Source organism: Phoenix dactylifera, chromosome 2 (genome assembly GCF_051530095.1).
Source record: "Phoenix dactylifera cultivar Ajwa chromosome 2, Ajwa_hap1_PhDact_Kaust_v1.1, whole genome shotgun sequence".
Classification (NCBI taxonomy): Eukaryota; Viridiplantae; Streptophyta; class Magnoliopsida; order Arecales; family Arecaceae; genus Phoenix; species Phoenix dactylifera.
The window spans coordinates 54,578,442-54,597,239 of NC_143191.1; the positions used below are offsets into that span (position 1 = coordinate 54,578,442).

At 36.7% G+C, this 18,798-nt stretch overlaps 1 protein-coding gene across 3 annotated transcripts in view; it reads left to right on the top strand.

The window, feature by feature from the left end:
* Positions 1-18,798, top strand: part of LOC103721017 (uncharacterized) — a 45,018-nt gene that overhangs the window by 25,573 nt on the left and 647 nt on the right. For 2 of the 3 annotated variants that reach the window (XM_008811041.6, XM_088717020.2), the window contains 11 exons: positions 5,835-6,252; positions 6,422-7,079; positions 9,649-9,689; positions 12,247-12,315; positions 13,656-13,756; positions 16,845-16,923; positions 17,276-17,374; positions 17,458-17,526; positions 17,664-17,713; positions 17,822-17,903; positions 18,644-18,738. In XM_008811041.6, the coding sequence (XP_008809263.3) occupies positions 5,835-6,252; positions 6,422-7,079; positions 9,649-9,689; positions 12,247-12,315; positions 13,656-13,756; positions 16,845-16,923; positions 17,276-17,374; positions 17,458-17,526; positions 17,664-17,713; positions 17,822-17,903; positions 18,644-18,738 (1,761 nt within the window). Of the gene's footprint in view, positions 1-4,982; positions 5,154-5,834; positions 6,253-6,421; positions 7,080-9,648; positions 9,690-12,246; positions 12,316-13,655; positions 13,757-16,844; positions 16,924-17,275; positions 17,375-17,457; positions 17,527-17,663; positions 17,714-17,821; positions 17,904-18,643; positions 18,739-18,798 lie in introns of those variants that run through there. The other variant, XM_026809989.4, reaches the window with a different exon arrangement.

Below are 18,798 nucleotides of genomic sequence, written 5' to 3' on the forward strand. Positions count from 1 at the left end.
TTATGTCGGATTTATTTGACTCAAGTTCGAGAGTGGAAAACTCCTTTTCTAGAACTGCTCTGGCCAAGGTCTTTCGAACTTAGTCTCATAAATCACATAGGATCTCTCCTAATCTATCAAGGTTCCCATCTAGATGCAGCCCTAATCCGACAGTGAACTTACCGCAGCTAAGCTGCACCACAAGGACCATTAGGGCAAATGTTTATGTGCTCGTCAAACTACAGCAACCTCACCGTGATTAGCTGAGGCATCACAGGTCTAAGTACTAGTCATACAACTGCAGCATCAAGTAAGTCACCGACGAGTGGATAGACATCCAAGTGACTTCTTGCTTTGGTCACGCTCAGTATCTTTGTTCTTTAACAAGCACTTGCACAATCATCCCAGTGTTGCCACATGTTGGACTTAAGACTCGTCCATCAAGAAAAGTGATCTGTGCACTAATCTTATCGGATCGATCACCGTCCTTCGTGATGATCCTTCGATCAGGAGCAGTTCAGGAATTACCTAATGAGACATGTCTTAAATTCTCAACTCTTGAGAATATGTGTTATTATCTCATTAATTCCTAGGACGATTCATGAACACATAATAACATTAATGAAAAGAAGACCCAATTTTATTGATGAATAAAATGATCAAGTACAGTTGTTATGTCCTAGAATTAATACAATGCATCTGCCATATTGGCTTCTAGGGCATACTTCTAACACGTATACCTCCTCATATGATTTCTATTAAAAACTTGTTCCTATCTCATTCTTATACCAAGAATAGTTAGTCTTTTATTTGTATGAATATGCATGTAGTTCATGCATGAGTGCAGTTAAATGCTCCGAATCTACACATAAACCTACCATTATCTGCATGTTTCCAGTTTAGAGTTGAAAATGTGTTTGATCTACTAACATTGTTATGCGGTAGACTTAACCACATCATGCTTTAGCTGTTAGATGGTCATTGTTTCTTGATATAGATATACATGAGTGTAGTTGAATGCTCTGAATCTACACTTAAACCTACCATTATCTGCATGTTTCCAGTTTAGAGTTGAAAATGTGTTTGATCTACTAACATTGTTATGCGGTAGACTTAACCACATCATGCTTTAGCTGTTAGATGGTCATTGTTTCTTGATATATATATATATATATATATATATATATATACACAAGCTAATTTTGTCACCTCCCTCTCATTTGTATATATTTGTAAACTTCATTTTGTACAGTGTCATTGACATGACCCACTTGACCCACACACTCGACATTATACACAGTTTGATACGTTGGTTTTAACTACTCATGGGCTGTAGATCATGGCTAAGGAGAATGAGCACTTTGCAGTTATACCCGTAATGGTGAATTATGGGTTGTTTGACCTTAAATCATATCTAGCTGTTATGGTAATCTGAGACATGCAAATTAGATATGCTTAGGTCATTTCTGCGGGTCCAGTCAGATGTTGCCACTTTTTACGGATGCCATCAAAAGTCATGACTGAAACCATAGCATTCGTGGTCATGCATTTACTCTACATGATAGCTACGTCATACAAGAAGTTTAAAGGTCACAGTGTTAGGCAAGTTGAGTATGTTATTCATACAATATACAGTGAATAGTTACAATTGCCATGCAACTGGTGAGTGAGTCAGTTAATCCACTTTTTGGAGTGATCTTAAGTTGAGACTAGCATGGAATGACTTATGAAAAAAAAATGAAAAACTTGGGATTTTCCCCTCTTATTCCCTTCCAAAAAACAAAAATTTATGAATGACAACTCTAGTGAGTGTTTAGACACCTCTAAAATGTTCCCTATACCATCAGCTTGTTGATAATAGCTAAATTAAATTCATGGCCTTAACTGAGTTAAGTCAAATAGCTGATCTAATTTCAGCGGTCACCTTGTTTCTTGGTGAAGAAATAAGCTATCACCTTTCGGGGATTCTTTTGTTTCATTTATTCTTCATTTTTTCTGTGCTTTGATTGTGAAGCTTATGCTCTTAAGGACACTCCAGTGTATATGGGAGCAATAATTTGGAGCATGGTTTTAACTTCCTACCTTGCTGGCTGGCATGTACCATGCCGAACCAGTAACACACTTGGCAAAGGTTGACAGGCATGTATTATTTTTAGTATTTCTAATTAAGAAAAGGCTTTTTTCTTCTCTTTCTTGCTCTCTTGTGTTTCAGCATGGAACAGCTGGTTTGCTAAAATGGCATGGTATGATACATGTTGTGCCATGCTGGCCATTGGCTGATATGTTTTGTGTAGATGGAAGTTACATCTTTGTTTTGGAGTAAATGTGCCATACTTAAAGCAGCATATATTAGGCATATGCGTCATACCTTATATTGTGTATCTTATTAGAGGTGGATGTATCATTGTTGAACTCTTAGCAGCTGATATCTTCTCCTTATTAGCTGATAAAAGAAGGTTACCTTGGCCTTGGGTAAGGCTACCGTAACTAGTAATTACTATAGCTAATAAAGTTTGAGTGAATAATATAATTAACTATGATAATTTGGGCCTCGGAAATATTAGAGAAAAAGGAAAGAAAAATGATTCTGTTTGTTTTGATGATCTTCAATCTTCACAAATATGAAGCTCAAGGTTTTAAATACCATGGTGTCCCAATTTCTCCACGGAAGGGGACAGCTTGTCCTAGTTGCCGTCTCGGTCGAGTGTCTTGGTAGGTACCTTTCATCTCTTTCCCCTTCTTCTTTTTTTCTTTCTTTCTTTCTCATTTATTTATTTTTCTTCTTTTTTTCTTCCTCTCTTTCCTTTTTCTTCTTTTTTTCTTTTTCCTTCATTCATTTCTTTCTTTCTTCCTTTTTTTTCTCCCTTCCTTTCCTTTTTTTTTTCTTTTTTCCCCTTCCTTTGTTCTTTCCTTCCTTTCTTTTTCTTCTTCTCTTCCTTCCTTTCTTTCCTTTTCCTTCTTCTTTCCTTTCTTTCTTTCTTTCCTCTTTCATCTTCTTCCCCATGTGGATGTCCCTTTCCTGGTCCCATTTTCTCATATGAACGGACTGAATGGCCGGGAGTCCCCCATCTTGCCATGACCTAAAACCTTGATGAAGATACACTTCCAACCTATGTCAATTCCTGAATCATATACTTAAAGGTTGTGATCTGTGCATTTTTTCCAGAATTTGAATTGTCATTTTACCTAGCCCGTTTTCAATGTTATCATCTTTTCTTGATCTTCTTTACCATTCAGTATATGATTAAAAAATTTACTGATTGTCTCACACTAGCAAGAACTTATAGGCTTTTCCTGTTGCTTCTATCCTTTATTCACGAGATGTTACATGACAATAAATCATGATTCAAACTCTGTTTTATGCTGTGTGTGATGTATCCATGGATTTGAAAATATGGATATGTGGAGCTTCAAAAATGCCCTCCACTCTGGAGTTTTGGTTATATGGCAGTGGCGATGTCACTTTTTGGACAAGTGTACAGTGACCATAAATATTGCCTTGAAAAAAGGAATGACAATAAATGATTTATGCATTCAACAAGCAAATAGTTGGGTTAAGGCTTATTGGATATTGATTTATTTACCAGGAAACAGTTAGTGGTGCAATTCGAAGGGATAGGTGTTATGAGGTTCCTATTTGGGAATTTGGACGATAGAACTCCCGCTATAGCTCTGCTAATAGAGTGATAATGGCGCTTAATGATGGAGATTGGTCATAATAAATGGATGGGAGTTACGGAAAGCATGAGAAATTAATTTGGGTGGCTGTGAGTTCAAATCCGTCAAAGGAGCAAAGGGGTGTGCATATGATGGTGCAAGTGCCATATTTTAAAAAAGGTAGGTTGGTTTTGGAGGTTGGAAGCTCATAATGGCCCACCATTTTCCCTCTAGAAGGAGTGAATAATTGTTTGCATGCGAAGTTCTTGGGGATTATATTAAATTGATGGCATGTTTTTGTCTCTTTAATAAAGGCGAAGCAGATAAACTTGTTTGGAGCAAAAACTTCACGTCTAAGTATGTTTTCATCTCACTAGCTATATACCTTTACTTTTGTGTAGATATAGTGTTTTGGTAGAGAAAACTGGACAATACAAAGTCATTGTCTCTGCTGCTGCTTCTTAGTTGTTTCTTCAAAAATATTATTGCTTTTGGATATGCAGTGGACATAGTCAGCCTCCACTGTCTTCTTAATGAAGTTGCACTTAATACAAAGACAAGGTATAATATATAATTCATTTGAGGCGAGCGATGGCTTCGAGATTTTGTTGAGAGAGGAGTGGTAAACCATGTGCAAGTAAATTTATGTGGATGCTTATCTTTATCTGTATAAGAATAGTATTTGATCACATGCATTAGATGTTGGTTTAAAAGGTTGACATTATTTTTATTCATATATAAATTATATAAACAATTGTAATGAAAATTTTTTATAAAAGAGATAAAGTTATGTACAGGATATTGCTTTAGAATGGACAATTATCCTTTTGGATTTTCTATAATTTTGCAAAATCAGTATACGTTAAAAATTTATGATGGCACATTAATCTATTGCCTTTTCATTACTTCCTGTTATAATGGTTAGAAGTGCTTGTTATAACAGCCATTATTATATTTTAAGAAATATCAGGTCAATGGTTTGATTTGGTTAATTATCGCCCATTTTTTTAGTATGACAGTAAATAAGATTTTTGAATGTGGTCCATTAACAGGGATGTTGATCTAATTGAAATCTTGATTTATGCATAGTAACATTCTCAAATAAAAAATGAATCTAACTGATCGTTAGCTTTTCTTCTTTCCATGAGTTTTCTGTTACCTTTTTCTTGTGTTACACATTACAAATCTTGCCTTTCTGGTGATTTCTGTTTTAGGCGGTTACATGAAACTATATGCCTTGATTCGGGGATTTGTGGATCCTAAGAAAGGATCAATTTTGGAGTATATCGTGGGCAGTTTTTAGCAGGATAAGATAGTGAACGATAAGTGTTTGGTAAGGCATTAGTGGTTTTCATCAAAGGTATTTTGGAGAAAAAAGTGAGATGGTGTCTTCCTTGAATACTCAAATCCAAAAGTCTCATTTTTTAATGTATGAGAGGCACTGACACAAGCTATTTTTTAATTGCAGGGGATAAGAATTGGTGATATTATATGGCAGAAAACATGACAATCAACTGGTCAGTAGAGAATTTTGATGTTGAACAGTTACTGGATGTAGATAAAATTGTGGTTGATTAGTTGTTTAGGGACCTTTCAAGATTGGTTACATGGTTCTTCACACTCTTCAAGACATGTTGGCTATCAATAAAATAGATCAACATGGAATTTTGTTCCAAGAATGCCACCGATTGATGACCTAATTGTTAGCTAGCTCATTTTGTCTTGCTTTCTGTTAAGAAGTTCTGAAATCAAGAATATTGCGTGGTTCTTTCACATGAAAAAGATATCATGAGGATGCATTGCAGCATTAGTTTCTGTTTAGTTTTCCAACAGTATTAATGGCTAAGATCTTGGCATATTCTTTTTGGTCTTTTTGACCCTGATTGTTTGTTTTCTAATATGTTTTATGCTCTATCTGCTGCTGATTTTCTTTATGGCCATGGGTGCTTTTATCAATATATATATATATATATATATATATATAATCATTCTTTTGATGGCGTTCTGTAGGTTTACTAATATGCAGAAATTCTGCTTTACTGTTGCTAGTAATTTAATGTTACGGCTATAGTTTGATCAGCAACACACAGAATCCTTTTTCTTTAAAAAATGAGAAATGAGGGCTATTTGTTCCACTCTTTGCCCCTGTTGCTATTAGCCTGCACACTAGCCGTAACTGATCATATCATTTCATGTAGGAACCAGTTTGCAGAACATCTTTATGGTTATCCTGCATCAGAAGCCATTGGTCAGGATGCCATTGAGCTACTGGTTGATGCCTGTAATTTCAACATTGCAAGCAACATAATCCAACGTATAACCATGGGGGAGAGCTGGACAGGCAAATTCCCTGTCAAGAACAAGTCAGGAGAGCAATTTTTAGCTATTGCCACAAACACACCTTTTTATGATGATGATGGTAGTTTGGTTGGCATCATTTGTGTGTCAAGTGATTCACGGTGCTTTCAGGAGACGACATCCCCTCCAAGCTGTACAAAACCCCAATCAACTGTCCGGAGTACGGCAAGTCAGACTAGAATCAGTTTAACAAGTAAAGGCAGTTCTGATTCTGAGCAACCTTTCCAAGCTGCTATTGCATCCAAAATAACCAATCTGGTAAGTTAATTTCTATTACAATTTCATGCAACTAGAAGGAAGGTGGTAGAATGTAGTATATGTCATAAAAGCATCTGGCGATGTATTTCATAATTAGAGAAATCTGGAATATATTGTGAATTTATCTTTTCTAGTGTATTCTTTCTTAATTTTTTGCAATGCCAAACAGGCTACTAAGGTCACAAACAAAGTTCGTTCTCGGATAAGGACAGGTGAAAGCAGTATGGAACGTGAATGTGGGAATGGAGAGAGCCAATATTCTGACCACGATGCTGTTTCATCAGAGCACAAGGAGGATGCTACTTCAAGTGGAGTTAGCTCACCGAGAGGTGACATACCACCTTATGCCTTATGTACATCTTCTTCTGCGGCCACGGAGGAAAAATCTCCTGGAAAAGTAACTAAAGGTAATAATGAAGAGGTTGAAGGAAAGACAGGGTTTCATAAGATCATAAGCTCGAAGGCAGAGGCATTGTTAGCTAAGAAGGGGATATCATGGCCCTGGAAAGGGTATGAGTATGATGGTGCGGATGTGAAGAATCGCTTTGTCTGGCCATGGGTGCACGGTGATCAGGAAACTAGCTTGACTCATCAAAGGGCTTTTGAATCTAGTGTAAAGCCAGAAAGCCAAGTGATTGAAAGCAACAGAACTGGCAATAATGAGGTTTCAGGATCCGGGTCCTCTTTCAATGTTAACAGTACAAGTAGTGTTAGCAGCAGTGGAAGTACCAATAGCAGTGCTATTCACAAAGCGGATATGGATACTGACTGCTTAGACTATGAGATCTTATGGGAAGACCTCACAATTGGAGAACAAATAGGTCAAGGTAGTTATCTTCCCCTATCATGAAAACAACGGCATTTATTTCTTTGAGCACTATTAGTTTAACCAGAAATCATGCAATAGATGATTGCAACAAGCGTTCCTCTCTTGTTTTATGATCCTAGATACGTATTTTAGCTGTTGCTTTCTTTATTCTTGTGGTCTCTTTATTATGGTTGCGAGCAAAAATGTACTTTGTGATGGTAACTTATGGCCGTCGATATTTTACAATGGATTTGCGATTCTTCTGTCACTTGTATCTTATATTCATTCCATTGCTTTTTGTTCTTACTATTATTTCTTAGAATAATTTCAGAAGCAATATTGGCATTACCTGCTTAGCCTCTTTTATAATTGATAAGCACTTCACTGCAAGATATGCCGTACCGGCCCGTACCGAGTGGTTCGGGGCGTACCATACTGGTTCCGCACTGGTAGCCAGTACGGGTGGCGTACTGATATTTGTTATGCCAAAAAAAATTTATACTGTACCATACCAATACTGTGCTAGTGTGACACCTATGGGGTCTGATATCGAGACGGCGAACCTTGCTTCACTGCCTGTACAGATAGATTGAGTATCCTTGATGTATTGTTTGCTTATATTTGGTTAGTAGGTTCTTGGGTTATACATACACACACATATGTTACATGCATAAAAACATATGTTTGTGTGTATGTGGAAGCTGGTTCATGGTTAATTTTCATGTTTTGATATCGACTTTTTCCCAATTGTCAGCCAGCTAGTCCTGGACATCTGCCTGATTAATCAAACCTGCTCCATAAGGTACCAGTACCTGGCAATTTCTCTATACAATTACAGATTTTCTGAAACACAATTTCTATGGTACTTTCTCAAGCTTTATATTCTGAAGTCCTGCAATAGAGTTTTGGCTTACATATATTTTGTTTAACTTTTTATTGTGTTATCAGTTATCACGCTTTATAATGACTTTTGTAACTTTTATTTTGTCACAGAATTTTGCATAAAGGTGATGACTCTGTGCTTTTTTTAATTAATTCAAAAGTTCTCATTGAGCTTCTTGTTTTAAGCAATTTGATTTCTATGAAAGCTTGGAGCTATGGATTTTGGTCCAGTGTGAAAGTCAAAATCTGAACGACTGCTGGAAGTTAATTGTAGTCTGTTATGTTAATAATTAATTACTTCATCTTAGGATTTCTATTGCATGCCTATGTTTGTCATTCTCTTGCTAGAGGGAACAAGAAGTACATGCTGAAGAGTGGATATTTAGTGAAGAGGCAGTCAGGTTCTTGGCTTTTCAACTGGAATTTTACTCTACCATGATAACCAAAGACCCCCTAATCCAGGAGTATGAAATTTATGTTCTGCAGTTTTTTCATTATACAAATTGAATCAGTGATCCAGTGTGTCATTTTGAAGAAGGTTTTAGAATATCATACTCCGAAGTAAAATGGATGATGTTGTGGAAGGCATTCACATAGTCACATCTGATGAATTTTCTCAAATTTCGGATGCCATCTGGGGCTAGTTACTGAAGCCCAAAAGATATTTGAAGAAGTTTTGGTGGTGCTTGCTTTCATTACTTTTTGCTCCTCCTATAAGATGAATATCATGACCCCCTTTCTCCACAGCCCCCACACAACAAACATGCAGACATGGGTAAAAGGAAGAATTAGGTTGTGGAGGTTTGTTAATAGGAGGAATTTGGCCAACTTTAGCATTTTTGAGCTTTGTATGTCCTTATTTATCTAATAAACTTTCTTGCTTCCTTGATTGAAATTGTGTTTGAAGGATTTAATAGTGTTAGATCCGAGTTTACAGATTTCATATCCTCTGCTGCTGGTTTCTTTTTAATCTACTTTTCTTTGTTTTTTTGTCAATATGCGCCGATGATATGGCTGGTAAACTGTTTTATGTATGTTGTACATTTTCAGCAAAATCCTTTGTTTCACAGGGCTTTAATTTATTTGTGAAAGAACTTTACATTTAGCAATATATAGTAGACTTGGTTCTGGTGGAATCCATACCGGCTGTTTACTTGGTCCCTAGATTGCATATCTGCCCTCTTTGAGAATCTTTTTTTATATATAATTTATGTTTTTCATGAATGCTTTGAGGAAGTTTAATTGCTTTCCACTTTGCTTGATTTCTTCAAGTTCTTTAATTATAATTAATTTTGGCTCTCACAAAAAATAAAAAACTGGTGCCATATAATTTTTGGATTTGTTTTAAATGAAAAGAAGGAAAAAAAGGGGATCATGTGATGTTATACCATCTGCCAGTTTATCTTTTCATCATTATGCTAGAATCTTGGCCCTTGTGGAGTGTCAAATGATGAAAGATCTCTTAAGAACTATCATTATCTAGATAGGAACATCATTTTGCATTGAGCTTTTAGATATTTCAGGTAAGCGGACAGGTGCAGGTTTCCTTCTTCCCTAATCATGTTGAATGATTACAATACAACTAACTTTAAAATAGATTACTGATGAAGACTACTGTCTCAAGATTTCTTAGAAGATATTGCCATATGCTTTGCATGCTTATGGTTTTGTTATCTTATACTTGTTCTGTTTTTCTGCTTTCACAGGTTCTTGTGGAACTGTATATCATGCTCTGTGGTATGGCTCGGTATGTTTATTGTATTGCTTTTCACTGAATGAGGATTCTCTTGTGAGGAGCGCAGTCCATCCCGTATATATATACACATATATATATACACATATATATATAGACATATATACATAAATACATACATATATATATATACATACGTACATATATACACACACACACACACACACGTATATATACACACACACACACACACGTGTATATATATATACACACACACACACATACACATATACATACACACACATATACATACACATATACATATATATACATACACATATACATATATATACATACACATATACATATATATATACATACACATATACATATATATACATACACATATACATATATATATATACACACATATATATATACACATATACATATATATATATATATATACACATATATATATACATATATAGGACTGATGCCTTATGAGTGTGATTCCATACTGGGAGTTGCATGCATACCTTAAGATAAGATTGGAAGAATACATTCAAGCAACCTATTGATCATGTATTGGCTATAACACATAGTCACATACACAATAAGCTAGGGTTGTGTCTGTCTTTATCACCATATGGCCTTTCTTGGAGTTAAAACAAAAATGATCCCAACCCTTTCAGATAGCTTATACACGGTTCTACTTGATTAAGCAATCGTAGTACAGGTGTCAGTCTAAAATGGCAATTTTCCATAGGACCATTTGGAATGAACTTTATGGTATATGTCTTATACCAATGCATGCTTGCATATATAGTTTCATACGTTAGTACAGGATTGCCGAGCAAATTTTTTCCTGTCATACAAAATGTTTTGAATATGAACTGCACTGATCAGTCAAGACAAGATAGGATTTCACAATGATGAGCTCTAGCATCCTTCAATAGTATATATGTCTTCGTTAAAGATAAAATGTCAAAAGCCAAGACGAACTTTCTCTTGCATACTTAGAGAAAAGTTAAAAGTCAGGATGAAATCAACCATTGCTCCGACATCAAATCTAGATTTTCTCCATAAATACAGAAAACCCTATCCCCTAAAATTGACAACCTTTTTTTTTTTGGTGTTAGACATTGCATCATCCAATCTCTTGCTTCCAGCTGTGTAGAATCACTATTCCTTTCCAAATCTCACCCTATCTTCGGTTTCTACCTCAAGTGTAAGTCCTGCGAATGATCCCATCCTTCATAATCTCTTCAAATGGGATAGAATTAACTGGCTAGCATGACCCAACCTCTCAAAATATTATTTAGATCAATAGCTGAAGTTTCTACTTCGGTGCTTTGCTTTAGAAACTCTTTAGAACTTTGCTCCCTCACTCACTTTCCAGGTGCTTCCTTATATATAATTTCTTTGAGAATTCTGCTGCTCTGCTCCTGCATACACTCCAAATCTTCGCAACCAAATGTTAAGTGATCATCACTCCCTCCAAACACCCTGTAGGAAAAAAAAAGAACGTTAGGCTGGTAGGCTCCGTTAAGAAAGTATCTTACAGCTTCTCTGACTTTTTAGGTACCTTAATGAGGGTTAAAGATGCACACAAGTGCAAGATTAACAAGAATGGATTGGTCTGTCATAATTTTCTTTCACATGTTAAGAGATTGCCCTTTCGCTCTTCATCTTTTGTCAAACGTCTCAGTTGTTGACTAATAACGTGGGCTTATAAACTTGGATGCCGGTGATATGAAGCATCCCTACCAAATCATCTGATTGTAGATTTCACTGCCTAATTAGCCTAGACGTCCAACTTTTTTCTCGACATAGGTCTCTTTAGTTTCACTAAGGCCTATAAGGACTCTCTAGGGTTCACTTGTAGACCTATAACCACTCTAAGCATTTGAGCTGGAATGTAGGATTAGTTGGCAAAATGGAAAAGATGTAAAGGAACTCACTTAAGACCATGGTCGGCAGAACCGTCCCGAATCGGGCGGTTCCGCCCGTTTCGAGCCGTACCGGGCGGTTCCGCCCGTTTCGAGCCTTACTGGTGGCTCATCGGTACGGTTTGGGCTGTAAAAATGGAATGCTGCTAGAGCTGGAGAAGGAGAAGAGAAAGAGAGAGCGAGCGGGGGAGGGAGGGAGGAGAGGCAGCGGACGACAGCCGAAGCCGCGGCCTGTTCCCCTGTTTCGCTGCCGTGGCCTCTGCCAGCGTCCACCACCTCTCCTCCCTTTCTTCCTGCTCTCTCTCTCTCTCTCTTCTCCTTCTCCGGATCCAGCAGCGTGCCCTCTCTCGGTACGGGCCCGTTACGGCCTGTACCGAGTCGTCCAGCCGAAGAACCGGTACAGTGCCCGGTACCGGTTCCTCCGACCTTGCTTAAGACAGGATGCAATCAAACTGGTTGAAATTAGTTATATATCAATGACGTCTACAAAATGTGCACACCATCTAATTTTGCAACAAAATTGCCAGGCTTACAATCAAAGATACTTCATGCTTGTTAGTGCTATGTAAGGGTAACATGGACTTGCAATGAAGCAGTTATACTGGTTGAATTGTTGTTAACCTTACACTATGGAGCTAAAGTATCTTATTTCATTGCAGGATGTGGCCGTTAAAGTATTCTCAAAGCAGGAATATTCTGATGAAGTCATACTTTCCTTTAGACAAGAGGTAACTTTCAAAACTAAGCTTGCATCTCTCAAAGAATAAGGATCTGTGATTACCTTTACGATTCGACATATTTAAGAAGCTGAATCTTGGTTTTAAAACATCATCTTCTAGCATGTTATTTAAGTTATAACATTGATACATGAATCATTTAGGGGTTACAAGTGATTCGTCTAATAGAGAGATACTCAATTTGTTCAAGAAGTTGCTATGTCGTTACTTGCACCTGTGTGCATCTTACATGTGAATGCATGTCAAAGAGAAGGATAGTATCACACCTGAATTGATTTGTTAATTTTACAGATTCAAGCCTAAGCCTGTTGGAATTTAGACTTCTGTCTACCAGCATATCTATAGCAGTTCATAGCGGTATTCCATCCTTGAAGATTAAAACTATCTGCTGATTCTGATAGCTTTTGATTTTACCTGTACTTTCAGCTGCTGAGATTAATTTTCATCGTCGTTGATGGCTTTTGTGCAGCCACTCTTTTTTGATGGCTCAGTTTATCATTCTCTCTTTTCCCCAGAAGTGCTAATATAAAATAACGAAACTATAATTTTCATTATCTAGTTCACATAATACAATCACAAAGAGCTTTGAAGGATTCGTATCCTTCAAAATGAAAAAAATTGATTCACTTATAATTTGCATTTATCTTAGACATGTAAAGTTTGCAATTTGAAAATTGAAAACTTGAGCTTTAACCTAGAAAGCTGACATGTGGAATCTCAAGTTAGATTAATGTGAGAGCACAGCCATTGTAGCTCTGGGTATTATTGAATTCAACATGGACAATCTATCTGGATCATTATCCATAAGGGTTCCTCTTCATCAGACATCAATCCTCCAAGGAGTATTTACATTAGGCTCTAAAAATATTTTTATTTTTAAGTTTTAGATGAATTTAATTCTATAAGAACATGATGCTATTTTTTGGTGGATGGAGAATTGATTGTATGCCCCTTCTACGATATAAGTAAATTGACCATGATCAACCATTTACATTTATTGCTTCATGCAAGGTTTGCCGTCTTTGTATCCGATTTCATACTGGTACCCATGTTGGTACGATATTAGTATACTTAGTACAGGGGTCTGTTTGGCATACTGAGACTCCATACACCTTTCCGTACCAAGTCTCGGTTCAGTACCAGTACAGTACAATATGGTATGCCTAGTACAGAGCAGTAGGCGTGGTACGGAGCGGTGAGCACCGTTACGGCGAGCTATTATATGCATTGTTGTGGAATAATTTTGCTTTAAAACCATCTTCAAATCTCAAAATTTAGTAGCCAATAGCTCATGTTGCTGGTATCATCTAAATATAGTTTTATGGGTGAAGGTATCGCTGATGAAGAGGCTAAGGCATCCAAATATACTACTCTTTATGGGTGCAGTTACATCTCCTCAGAGACTATGCATTGTGACAGAGTTCCTTCCACGGTTTGTTCTTCACTTCACCTATAAATTTCAAAAAGAAAACAACCTGAACTCCATCTTTGGGATTGCTTGGTATTTTTTTTTCCTGTTAGCTATATACTTGGGACTGTTTGAGAAGACACTTCAGCTTGTTTATAAATCAGAACTTAAATTTAGTTGCAACAGAAGGTGTCAGGTCGTGTCTTTATCTTAACAAATGAAATTTGTTATTCCTTTTAGAAAAGGTTCCGAGTCTAGGTAAATGGATAACCCTTCATCACAGCTCTGTTGTGAAGTAAAGCAGTTTGTCCTGGTTACCTAAAGTTTCTAATTAGGGATCTATTTTGATGAGTATAATTTGAACCAATTTCTTTCCACTCTAATATTATTATGAAGTTGTCCTAAGATCTATTGTGTAATGAGCATGAAACCAGTATAGGTATTCTAAATTGGTCAGTTCAAAATAACTTTGAGCTCTTTTCATATAGCAAGGTCATTATGGTTTTAATTTTTACCTTTATCTCCTAGAGATCAATGTAGTATAGCATAATTGTATTATATTTCATTTTGACAAGTTTTAAGAAGTAGCGAGTATTTGAATTGAAAACAGTGTATGCACGATTTAAAGCTGGGTACAGAGCCCAGACACCCACCCCTATCCCTCTTAAACCAAAATCTGAAAAAAAAAAAAAAACCTGAAACAGATCACTGTTGTCATTTGTCCTTGACTCATGGCCAAATCTGGGGTCAGCTATAGAGCAAAACTCTAAGTTAAGAAGGTTACATGGAAGGGTGAGGCAGGTTTTATAGTCGATTGTAAGCTTGATGCCAATCGTTAGCAGCAGGAAACTTCAACTTGCAGTGGATAACCTCCTTCCAAATTTCTCCAGAAACTCATCCTATACTCAATTCCTTTGTGTTCCTTATTCATTTCTCTTAAGAAACTCACTTCCCCATACCATCATCCAAATCTGCTTCTTCACCTGCTTCTGGTAGCTAAGCATTGACCCTCTACAACGGTGCTGAATTCCTAGCTAAGGGAAATAAGGCAAGAGGGGGGCCTTCCATTAAACTTGTATGGCTACTTGTTGATAAGGAGGTTTACCTTGTTAGGTTCAGTTTAAGCTCATGCAACCATGAGCAAACCCTTTAAAATTCCTTTAGACTTGCAAAGAGTCTAGATGAAGGACAAGATGATAACTTCTGATAGAGTGAAGGAGTTGTTCACCCTAAATGAACAAAAGAACCAAATAGTCAAATGAAACACAATGATATGACATAGGCACAGACAAATATATGTAAGATAGGCCTGTCAAGGAAGTCTATGGAGTTGCCTTAATATGAAAAGCAACTTCATTGCTCAAGAGGTGCTCCAACCATCTGAATGTTTCTAACATGATATCAGGCCAAGTTTTCAGGATCAAGCTTAGTCTTCTTCAGCACTCTTGAAGTTCTTGTTTTGCAAGCCATCCACAATAGTGTTTGTGGAATAATAACTGAGCTCTTGCAATGGAGGACAGTGTAGATGGCAGGGGTCTATAGGCCTATAGGGTCTAGGGAATAGGGTCAAGGGAAGCAAGGCATAAATCTATAGGTTGCTGGAAATTCCAGTTTGGCAGCAAGTTTAGAGTTTTAAATGCAGCAAAGCAATCAGCCATGTTTTTGGATGGAAAGAGGGGTCAGTTGGTGGCTTATAAGGATATATGGAGGAGAAATAACAAAGATGGTAACAGCAGATTTGTTTTTGCAATAATACGGATCTCAGAAGCAAGTGGTGTTAGGGGCTGCAGGTTAAGGTTTTTCAGGGATTAACCATGGGTTGTGATGGAAGGCTGTTAGGCTCACCGCAATACTAGAACAGGGTGTACTGTGATGACAGTCCTGATCTGACCTGAAAATAGACCCTGATAGGTAGCTGTTTGCCTTAACACAGATGGCTAGCGGTGGCAAAAAGGCAAGGGAATAGCTTTCTTTGTTATTAGATCTGCAAGCTATGATTGTCTAAGATGGTTCTACTGCAGATTTAGTTGACAGCAGTAACAACAGAGCAACCAGGCCACAGAAAATAATGAATAGAAGCAAAACTGAAAGTAGCAGCAAGTAGTGAAAGGATAGGAAAGATGCTACCAGACTCCAAGATGTAGGAACCAGATTTAGGGTTTGAAGGTCTCACACCGTCGTTGCAGAATCACACGACAAGAGGGAAAAAGCTGATTATGTCTAAGACCCAAACTTAAAAGAAAAGGAAACCCTAACAATCTTTTGTAATCCCAAAACTATCCCCCATATGGCATGGTTGCGGCTCACAGTTACTGTAGTGCAAACAGTGCCATGAACTGTACTGATACAGTAATTTGGTTCATACAGCTATCAAATAAAACCAGAGATCATTTGATCTGAGCCCTTGATTTCAAATGACCCACTAAAGGCTAAAACTAACCAAAAAATAGAAGAAAATCTAAAACTTGACTACAGAAATGACTACAACCAGATCAAGTAAATTCCTAAGATTCATAGCCCTCGGCACATCATGACATGATGTCCGATCATCATCCATGAAAAATTATTCTTCTCCTAAACTCTACAGAAACAATATCTTCACAATTCTCAAGCAGTATCACCCAGTTTCGGTCTTATCATTTTAGCTGCAAAGTGATCAAAAGCAATATTCTTGTGCATGCTAATTGCAAAAAAAAAAAAAAAAAAAACTTTCACTTGCCGTGGGGACTGACCCTTGTAAGGATATTTGCATTTACTTGTGTGGCTACTTAGATGGCATGTTCATTGTAACTGCGTCAAACTGCAGCCCACGAGGTGAAAGTTATTGATTGAACAAATAAGTATTAACCATTTAAATAGTGATTGGCATAACAAAAGGTCAATAAATATTCATTGTTAACCCCACATGTATAAACCTTCAGAGTAGTTCAGAGTGTAGCTACATCAGATGATATGGTCTGGAAATTCAGCATTGAGATGTACATGGTAGATTGGGTGATTACAGTTATAGACTTCATTTTCAAGAAGACAGCTATTATCTGTATCTAACTTATGATTGAATAGAAAAGTTTCTACATTATTGCTCTTTGGTTGATATCTATTCCAAATGCAGTGGGAGTTTGTTTCGGTTGCTTCAAAGAAACAGCAAAAGATTGGATTGGAAACGACGCATTCACATGGCTTTAGATATTGTGAGTATATTTTTATATATAGATTAGAAAAGGATTTACTGACATTTAATTCTATTTATAGATCTGGTTTAAGAATATTGATCAAGGAATCAAACTGTTAAACTTCGAAAAGGGTATTCTTATCACTCCAAAATTTTATTTTCCTTTGGTCATTTCCCAGACTACTGCATGTGTTGAACTAGACATTTAGAAGATAGATTTGTTAAGAGGATGAAAAAGGTCTTTTTTTTGCAGCAAAGCCACCTTGGCATTCGAAGTTTCAGTTTGATTTTGCTTATGTTGCAATGAATTATGTAGCTTGAAATTGCAAACCATTATTGATTATAATATGTTCTTTCTTATCCTTCAACAGGCAAGGGGCATGAATTATCTTCATCATTGCAACCCGCTTATTATTCATCGTGATTTGAAGTCATCAAATCTGTTAGTTGATAAGAATTGGACTGTGAAGGTGTGTTTTTACTTCTTAAAGATATAGGTGTACCACATCGTATGTATATTATATCCTCATTTTGCTTTGTTTGTGGTGAACAGGTTGGGGATTTTGGTCTTTCACGTCTGAAGCGTGAAACATATCTGACAACAAGAACCGGGAAAGGAACGGTATTTGCACAAACAGCTCATACTAGTTTCGTTATTTCGAGTCTTCTTTGGTACCAAATTAATTATCAGCCAATGATAACTTCTGGACATCTAATTATTTATCTTAAGCTAAAAACTGACCATTTTCCTATTTTCAGCCACAATGGATGGCTCCAGAAGTTCTACGAAATGAGCCTTCAGATGAAAAGTAGGTTGAGATCTCAATATTATCTTAGCATGTCGTTGGTTCAATGTTCCACTTGTTGCTTGAACGGGGTCTTTCTTTTCTCTTTTTTTTCTTTTTTCTGGAAAACAGGTCTGATGTGTATAGCTATGGGGTAATACTGTGGGAACTTGTCACCGAGAAGATTCCTTGGGAAAATCTCAATTCAGTGCAGGTAATTCCCTGCTGAAGTTCTGCCATTTGTCCTAATATCAAGTAGCTTGCGTTTACTTTCATCCAACTAACAAGAATTTTTTTTTTTTTTTTTTTTGCTTTAACGGATTAATCATACAATGCATGTACGAATACACCCTAAATTTTTACATATTTGACATCATAATTTACTATCAATCATGACTTGGTACAGTATCTTTTTGTTTTTTTTCATTGTTTGGGAGCTTATTGATATCTTCAGAATAATTACAAAAAACATATTGCATATTTGCTGATCTAAGATGCCTCTTCTATGCTATTGGCTAGATGCTTCCTTATATTCTGATTACATCTCTGGTTCACTTTGCATTCAATTCTTATCTTTGACTGTTATAATATTTAGACTAAATCACAAATCCAGGCTTTGTTCTTGTCCATATATTGTTGATTGAAAGAGCACTATCTAAAAGAGGACAAATCAAAAATTTGTCGTAATGTTGTATTACATAATCTTCATCTGATTTCACCTAGAATGGTAAGGCAACATGCAGAAATATGCTGCAATTTTGCTAACTTCGATATTAAACTGTTTTTCTTATTCATAACATGCAATTCTAGGGAAACAAATTTGACCTGCATATAGTTTTGAAATCAATTGCTGCCGGATAAATTCAATTAAGAAGTTAGGGTCCTAGACCTTGTTTAAAGGCTTGTACATTGCAATTCTGATTCTTTTGCCTTTTGAATGACTTCATCATCCAGGTCATTGGAGCAGTAGGTTTTATGAACCAAAGGTTGGAGCTCCCGAAGGACCTGGATCCACAGTGGGTGTCAATTATTGAGAGTTGTTGGCATAGGTTTGCTTTCCTTTTCTATGAACAAAATTTGCCCAGATGCTCTCTCTCTCTCTCTCAAAA